This window comes from Nicotiana attenuata, chromosome 3, assembly GCF_001879085.1.
Source record: "Nicotiana attenuata strain UT chromosome 3, NIATTr2, whole genome shotgun sequence".
Lineage (NCBI taxonomy): Eukaryota > Viridiplantae > Streptophyta > Magnoliopsida > Solanales > Solanaceae > Nicotiana > Nicotiana attenuata.
Window position 1 is genome coordinate 30,468,772 of NC_031991.1, and position 8,656 is coordinate 30,477,427.

At 33.4% G+C, this 8,656-nt stretch overlaps 1 protein-coding gene across 1 annotated transcript; it reads left to right on the forward strand.

Annotated features, from left to right (window-relative positions):
• On the forward strand, positions 2,836-8,338 carry LOC109223467 (homeobox protein knotted-1-like LET12). The gene is made up of 6 exons (XM_019387795.1): positions 2,836-3,313; positions 5,395-5,515; positions 6,216-6,418; positions 6,853-6,984; positions 7,904-8,040; positions 8,129-8,338. The coding sequence occupies exons 1-6, from the start codon at positions 2,921-2,923 to the stop codon at positions 8,163-8,165; spliced, it is 1,023 nt and encodes a 340-aa protein (XP_019243340.1). The 5' UTR covers positions 2,836-2,920; the 3' UTR covers positions 8,166-8,338.

An 8,656-nucleotide genomic window follows, 5' to 3' on the forward strand; every position in this document is an offset into this window, starting at 1 on the left:
AATCTCCGAACTCTCTCATTTGTTGTGTTCGAAGTCTTATCTCCTTTCTTCTTCGCCATTCAAAGCTCGAATCTTCTGTAAATCACCACCATCTTCTATAGAATTTGAATTCCCGAGGTCAACAATTCTATTCAATAAGGCTTAGACATATGAGAAAAAATAATCGGGTGAACTATTACTTCTTTACCATAAAATAGTAGAGAAAAATAAGGTTGGAAAAAATTGAAAAGAACGGAAAGAAGGAGCCCAACGTGTAGGGAAAATATTTATCCCAGCTCAATAATTGCACTAAACAAAATAATTAGAGCGCGAAGATATATCATTTAACTATAATTAAATTATGAAAGCTGGTAAATAATTACCCGCACCTGATAAGATGCAAAACTAAGAAAAAATAGAAAGTACAGTTGTTATAATAATGAGAAAATGCATAAAGACCCCATATATTCAACTTGTTCTGGAAAATCATTTACACACCTAAACTTTACGGGTGTCCTATTACCACCCTATCCTTATCCAAGATGAATTTATTTAACCCCTAAAATGCCACAACCAAATTCTACCCAAGTAGTGTTTACACGCGCTGACACGTGGCATTTTCGCAGGTTTTTTCATTTTTCTTCTTTCTTTAACTGGAATAATCGTCCCCCTCCCCCAACCAAACCTTTACCTTTCTTTCTCTCCTTAAAAATATTCCGAACATTTTTATCAACTTTTCCAGCTCGCCTAAGAAATTTCAGTCATATATGTCGGATCTCCATCGGCAACCAAATTACAACTAAAGAAGTGACTTTTTCAGAAAAAGTCTTTTTGATGGAACCTTTGCAAGAGAAACTAGCTGACTATATTTACAAGAAAATGGTCTCTCTTTTTGGGTTTTTCTCGTCAATTTTCTTCTTCCATCTTGGTCAAAAGATAAATATATAAAGTAAAGTTAATGTATAGAGCACAACTGCAAAGCAAGAGGAAGCTAAGAAAGATCCAATAAAGTGTTGGGTTTTCGTTTTCACCTTGGTTGTTTGCTCCGGCCAAGCTGTGAAGAACAATTGGAGGGTGGAGGAGATGATAAAATAGATGTAGAAAGAGCTATCAGTCTTTAATTTTTGTTCTGTTACGATTATGATTGTATGGTGCCGCTCTCTTGTGACAATGGAGGAAAGAGAAAGAAGAAAAGGAAAGAGGAAAGAGAAGAAAAAAAAAACAGAAAAATGAAAATAAAAAGGGTTAGTATTACAAATACAACTAATTAAGTGTAACTAAATGTAACAACCAATGGAAAATTAACATCTGTAAATTTAAGTAACTTTTTACATTTTCTCAGCCTTCCACGCGCTTTGAGTAAGGTAAAATTAGTTTCTGTGCCACCTCACCTTTGAAGGAGGTACTATTTTCACTTTGAATAAGAATAGGTGGTACTAGGACACCCGTAAAGTTTAGGTATGTAAATAATTTTCCAGTGCAAGTTGAATGGGATCTTTATGCATTTTCTCTATAATAATTGAGATGCTACTAAATTTTCAATAGGCTAAAAGAAATTTCCATCACTATCCATTGATTAGAATAATTAAGCATTATAATACTTCAACAAATCACAACCAGAAACGTTAACTCTTTAAAGAACAAAAAGACAAGCCGTCACTTCCATGTCTGATTTAAAAAGCTAATGGCATTGTGGTCCTAATCCTTATTAATTAATAATTAATCTTTCTCATTATATGATTGTCATTATTATCAAACATGATCTGTCAAGTTGCCCACGGAACTTATTATTTTAGAAGAATTAACCCAAATAATCGCTCATTCAACCATTTAAACTAAAAATAGCCTGTTGAAGTATAACATATGTATAATTTATATATTATATGTTTATAATTATGTATAATCGATGTATAATTTATGTATATGATTAAAAAAATAAACATAAATATGTCGTTTATTTGTGTAAACATCCCTTTATTTTACTATATAAAGTAGCATCAAAACAATAATAAAAAAGCATTGGTTGTAACAAACTGAAAGATTTGCCAAAAAATACGATATTGAAAGATATTATATATACTATTCAACGAAATAGTATATACAGCATATAGGACGAATTTTTTATTTTTTTTGCTGATATTTTGGAATTGAAACTTTAATTAATCAAATGAAAAATCCGTGTTTTGTTGAATATAACCAATTAGGTAGATAAGGTTAGTTGATAAGAGGTGCCAAATGAGACTTAAACTCAAATGGTTAATTATTTAATTCATCTATTCCAAACACCAGCTAGTAGCTAGCTAGGTCATGATTTAATTATCATTGCTGGTGAAATTAATTTCATATTATAATCGATCATTTGTAATAGTATTTGTGACTTAGCTTGTTATGATCAAATAATAGTATTAACCTTTTAACTTATAGTATCTCAACTGAAATGCATGTCTAAATTACTACTCCTATCATCTAACACTTTAACATTGTATATCAAAGTACTAGAAATGTTAAGTTTAAGTTTCACCGTTATTTTTTTTATTAAAAATTTACGATATACTCCTTTCGCTTCAATTTATTTGTCTAATTTAGCTGGATATGAAATTTAAGCAAAAAAGAAGACTTTTAAAAGGGTTATTATCACTTTTAGTCCGTGCCAAAAATTATTTACATCTGATAGCCGAAAAAATGTATAAAATTTGTATAATTTTTATATATGACATACAGAATGTATATATATACAAAAAATATACAAATTATATACATTTTTTCGACTATTATTTTTACGACGGCTATACAGTGTCTTTTTTTCAAATAATATCATTCTTTTTTAAAGATACACGACTATTTTAGTAAACGTTTTTCTTTATCTCTACGTTCTCTCTCACTTTCTTTATTATGTATGAAATGAGCGGAGAACTGTAAACAAAAGCTCTAACGATAAACCATGGCGTTTCAGGACCATTTTTCTCAAGAATTAGCTCTACAACAACACCAACAACAAAACACCGACGACGTTTCGGATCATTCGATGAGCTTCTCGATGAAGCTAAGTCAACAATATAGAGGAGAGAGGGTAGACGAGGTCAGTAACAACAATAACAACAACAATAATAACGACAGTTGGGAGAGCGAGAAATATAAAGCCGATATTTTGAACCATCATTTGTGCGATCAATTGCTGTCGGCACACGTGGCTTGCCTGAGAATCGCTACGCCGGTGGACCAGTTGCCGAGGATCGACGAGCAGTTGACGGAGTCTCAGAATTCGGTGGCTAAGTACTATGTTGTTGGCCAAAGTCAACGGCCTATAGATGATAAAGACCTCGATCAATTTATGGTAATTAATTTTCCACTTAATAATTTCTTTGTTTAATTTACTTTATGTACATGGATACGTTCTATATATTACCATATGCATATGATTATATTATGATTTCATTGAAAAATCGGATGATGCAGTTTATATGTTTTTTCTCGTTGTTCCAAATGGGGGGAGAGTTGGTGTAGGTTCGGTGATTAGCTAAAATACACTACTAAAACATAGGAATTAGGGACGGATAAATTCTGTAATTAAACAAAAAAATCCATCGTTTATCCTATTTAGTTACGGATTAGCACTAGATTATCAAAAAATTTATGTTAGCTACGAGTGATTTAGCGACAGATTAGCGACAAAGTTCGTGACTTTTAATCTCCGCAACGCTTCTTTAGGTTTTTTGGTTCTTTGGGTTCTCTAAATGTTTAATGATTGGTTGATTTCTGGAAAATGTGTTTCAATCCTATATATTGAAGATTTTTAATTTATTGAACTTTTTGAATGACTGAGAAATCCCTAAAGGTCAGCTGGCTCACCAATCATAACATATAAATAATGGGCTTACCGTTGTATTCTAATTCACTTAAAAATACCAAGCTTTTTAATTATATGCGACAAAATTCGATGTCATGATGTATCTAAATATCACATCATGCATTGCACGCTTACTACTAGACTAAAGCTCTGGATTCCGGGGACAAGATTGTGGTTGAATTTGGAAATATAGCTTTCTTTTATGTGATTCTAGTCCTTTGATATTAGTCATTCATTATAATCAGTAGCTTTATATATATATATATATATATATATATATATATATATATTGCTTGAGGTTTACCTCTATGTTTAAAAATGCTTATATCTTTTTGAGTTAATTCGATGAAGATGCATGGAAATATGGTTGTAATATGCTACCAATTGAGTGTTAAACTAGTTGTACTGTTTATGTGATAAGTTGTCAAGTTTATAACTCAGTAATCTGAGCCTTCTAGTTCTTGAGATAGTGATATATATGAGCTTAATTAGTATAAAACTTACATTAATGCTTCGTCGAAACTGGTTTAGTTTTGTCATAATTGTTTCTGAAGCATCAGTTGAATATATCCATGCATTTATGGAGAAGGATTTTAATTTATTGGACATGCTTCTATATATCTAGAATCTAGGAGTATCATTTGCTCAAATACGATCAAAAGACTAGTGTTTACACCAAATCAACAGATGAATAATACGTATTTTAACATAAACTATGGTTCATCAACATATATTCTCATAATTGTTACTCCCTCCATTCCAGTTTATGTGAACCTATTTCCTTTTTGGTTCGTTTCAAAAAGAATGAACCCTTTCTAAATTTAGTAACAATTTAGCTTAAACTTACAACTCTACCCTTAATGAGAGGCTTTTATAACCACACAAATACTATGAGCTCCATCTGGACTTGTTTAGGACCACAAATTCCAAAAGTCTTCATTTTTTTCTTAAACTTCGTGCCCAGTCAAACATGTTCACATAAATTGGAACGGAAGGAGTACTTAACTCTGATAAATTAACGTGATTTGAGATGCAAACAACATATGCATACTAATAACGTGTTTGGCCAAACTTCTCCAATCCATTAAAAAGTGTTTTGTTTCAAAGTTGGAGTGCTTGGCCAAGCTTTCGGAAGAAAAAAAAAGTGCTGATTTTTGAAAAAATACACTTAAAATCAGTTTTTAAAAGTTTGGCCAAACACTAACTGTTGTTCAGAAGTGATTTTCAAATTAATTAGCCAAACACAAACTGCTTCTCACCAAAAGTAATTTTGAGAAAAACACTTCTCAAAATAAGCTGATTTTTGCACCTTGGCCAAACGGGCTATGTGTCTTTGCCCTTTACGTTCTATTCATTAATGTACAAATTTTTTGTTCTATCTGATTGGAGTTGACTTACTACAAGTTTCTATAACAAGTAATTCTCTATGCCAAGTCTGATATAATAACCTGATAGACTAATAATCAACTATAATAACTAATTAAATTACGATATGAGTATAAATATTCTTCACACTGTCAATATATATAACTTAACCTATCTTGTTTTTATTTTTATTTTTTATGTAGACACATTATGTTCTGCTGCTCTCTTCCTTTAAAGAGCAACTGCAACAACATGTTCGTGTCCACGCAATGGAAGCAGTCATGGCTTGTTGGGAGCTTGATCAATCTCTACAAAACTTAACAGGTCACACAATATTCTCTAGCAACTCTATTTTTCAGATTTCTCCTACTATAACTAGCCTATCTCACTTGTTACTTGATATTTTGATGAAATACTCATCACCTATATTAAAAGTTCACCGTTACTGGAATTATTGCCTGAGCCAAAATTTTTATTAAGACGTGTCAAAATATATAGGGAGTCATATACATAAAAATAAATTTGTGACCTAGCTAAATATCGTAACTTTACGGCAAGGGGTGTCAAATTGACACCCCTTAGCATAAGGTGGCTCCGTCACGGACTGAAATAGAAAGAAAAGAAAAACTCTTCTCCACCTTTTCAACCATTACATACACACTTAGGCAAAGGTAGACCATGGATGCATCTTTTATATATTTTCGAAGAATCTTTTTACCCTATTAGAGATTCTGATGCCAGTAAGAAACATCAAGAACTTCTACTACCTTTCATTTTTATTTTTATTTTGCATAAAATTGGCCTAAGATGAATTTAGTTCGGTAGGGATTCATATAGCCGGTCCCAACTTGTTTGGAATTGAGACGTAACTATTATTGTATTAAAGTCTGAACTCATAATTTCATAAGTACAATGAATTCAATACTAAAAACCGAATGATTAAACTCATCAAGTTTGAATTCTACATCCATTTTTGTGTCACTTTTGAATGGTATAGTGATAATTGGATATGATTTGCTAACAGGGGTAGGACCAGGAGAAAGTACAGGTGCAACTATGTCAGATGATGATGACGACCAATTAGCAGAAAGTGAGACAAACACAAACTGTTATAATGGAGTTTTAGATGGATCAGATAGCACTGGCTTTGGTCCTCTTGTACCTACTGAAAGTGAGAGGTTCTTAATGGAACGTGTGAGACAAGAATTGAAACAGGAGTTCAAGCAGGTAAAGAATCATAAATTGGTTACTGTTCAATGATTTGTTAGTGTGATAATTTAGGATAGATTCTCCAAGTTCAATTGAACTCATTGCTTTTCGACTCGAATTATATACACATGCGAAAAAATCTGAATTAAAAGGCATACATATAATAATAGCATCACACTCGTCAGCCATCGAAGCCTTGGAACAATCGTAAAATCGTCTCCGTATGACCACGGATTCGAATCGTGAAATGATCCCTACTGATGCTTGCATCAACGTAGGCTGTCTATGTCACACTTCCTTGGAGTGCGGTCCTTTCTTAAACCTTGCGTAAATGTAAAATGCTTCGTGAATTGGACTGTCCCATTTTTACATTCTTTCAATCCGTCAATTCTGAATTTTGGATACGCCTTTGTCTGTTAACTACATTTAGTTTCCTCTTTTTTCTTTTCTAGGGTTATAAGGAAAAGATTGTGGACATTAGAGAAGAAATTTTACGCAAAAGAAGAGCAGGAAAGCTGCCTGGTGACACTACATCTGCCTTAAAAGCTTGGTGGAAGTCACATTCCAAGTGGCCTTATCCTACAGTAAGTATACTGTAATTCTTCATAATAAGTTTGATATGATAACACAACAACAATAACTACATATCCAGTATAATCCCACATAGTGGGATCTGGGGAGGGTAATGTGTACGCAGACCTTTCCCCCTACCTTGTGGAGGTAGAGAGGCTGTTTCCAATAGACCCTCGGCTCAGGTAAGCATAGGTACTTCAATAATAACAAGAAAACAAGACGGGACAAACCCGAAAAACCATGTAAAAGCACCATACATAACAAGATAGTAAGATAATCGAAATGCAAAAAAAAGGACAGGTATTCAAATAAGCCTACTACCAACCAAATGCGAGAGTACGTAACACCACCGGTATGAATAATCTAGAATACCTAACCTACTATCCTAATCTTCGACCTCCATACCTTCGTATCACAGGTCATGTCCTCGGTCAGCTGTAGTTGTGCCATGTCATGCCTAATCACCTCAACCCAACTCTTCTTCGGCCTACCTCTATCTCTCCTAAGTCCCTCCAATGCAACCTCTCACACCTCCTTACCCGAGCGTCTGTGCTTCTCCTTCTCACATGTCCAAACCATCTAAGCCGTGCTTCCCGCATCTTGTCCTCATCAGGGGCCACACCCACCTTGTCCCGGATAACTTCATACCTAATCCTATCTAATCTAGTGTACCGCGTATCATGATATTATAAGTTACATGATGTTATAGGTTAACCTTCGTTTCTTGATAGTGTATAAATTTTTACATGTTGAGTTGACCTATAACATCATGTAACTCTTCGCAATAAGTCAAATATGGTAACTCGACAAATAAAGTAACAGTATCTAATATAATGGATTAAATTGCACTGATAGACCAAAAATTCCCTGTATGATAACTTGTTAATCCTTCATAACATTATTCACTTTATGGGAACAAAACTATATTAGGAGGAAGATAAAGCAAAGTTAGTGCAAGAGACAGGGTTGCAACTAAAACAGGTCAACAATTGGTTCATCAACCAAAGGAAAAGGAACTGGCACACTACTCCATCATCTTCTTCTACACAGAAAAGCAAACGAAAGAGGTAGGATGATTCACTTAATTACTGTTATAACTTTATCACATGCTTTACAAAGTTTATACTTACTAATTCTGATTTTTGGTAAAAGCAGTGCAGGTGAAAAATCAAGAACTGATCACTTTACATGATGGGGAACACATGCCGGCGAACTTAAAAAAATGTATTTGGTACGATGGAAGTCATTTTATGTACCGAAAGGTATTTTCTGGCGGTTGATCTGCAAACCTATATGGATTACTCTCTCTGTTTGCTTTTACTTGTCATATTTCGCTTTTCGAGAGTCAATTTCTCTAATTTTTAAGCTAAACTGCATTAGATTTTCTTAATATTTTAAAATTAAAATTTAGATATTCGAAATTTTTCTCATATCAATATGGTAAAAAAATCCATGTTAAAACGTCGGTCAAATTTTATGTAGTTTGACGCTCGAAAAACGAAACATGACAAGTAAAAGTGAAAGGAGGGATGTCACGACCCTAACCCCGGTCGTGATGGCGCCCAACACACTGCTAGGCAAGCCCGACCAATTCAACAACCTTAACCCTTTTTATACAGCTCATGATTTAATTAACACAAATAATTACTAAGTCATAATACTGAAACTCTGAAACATAGTTAA

Bases quoted from the DNA above. Each gene is read 5' to 3' on its own strand.
- LOC109223467 (XM_019387795.1), top strand. From the start codon at position 2,921: ATGGCGTTTCAGGACCATTTTTCTCAAGAATTAGCTCTACAACAACAC. The intron at 6,985-7,903 runs GTAAGTATACTG...AAACTATATTAG, and splicing joins CCAAGTGGCCTTATCCTACA to GAGGAAGATAAAGCAAAGTT. The intron at 8,041-8,128 runs GTAGGATGATTC...TGGTAAAAGCAG, and splicing joins CAGAAAAGCAAACGAAAGAG to TGCAGGTGAAAAATCAAGAA.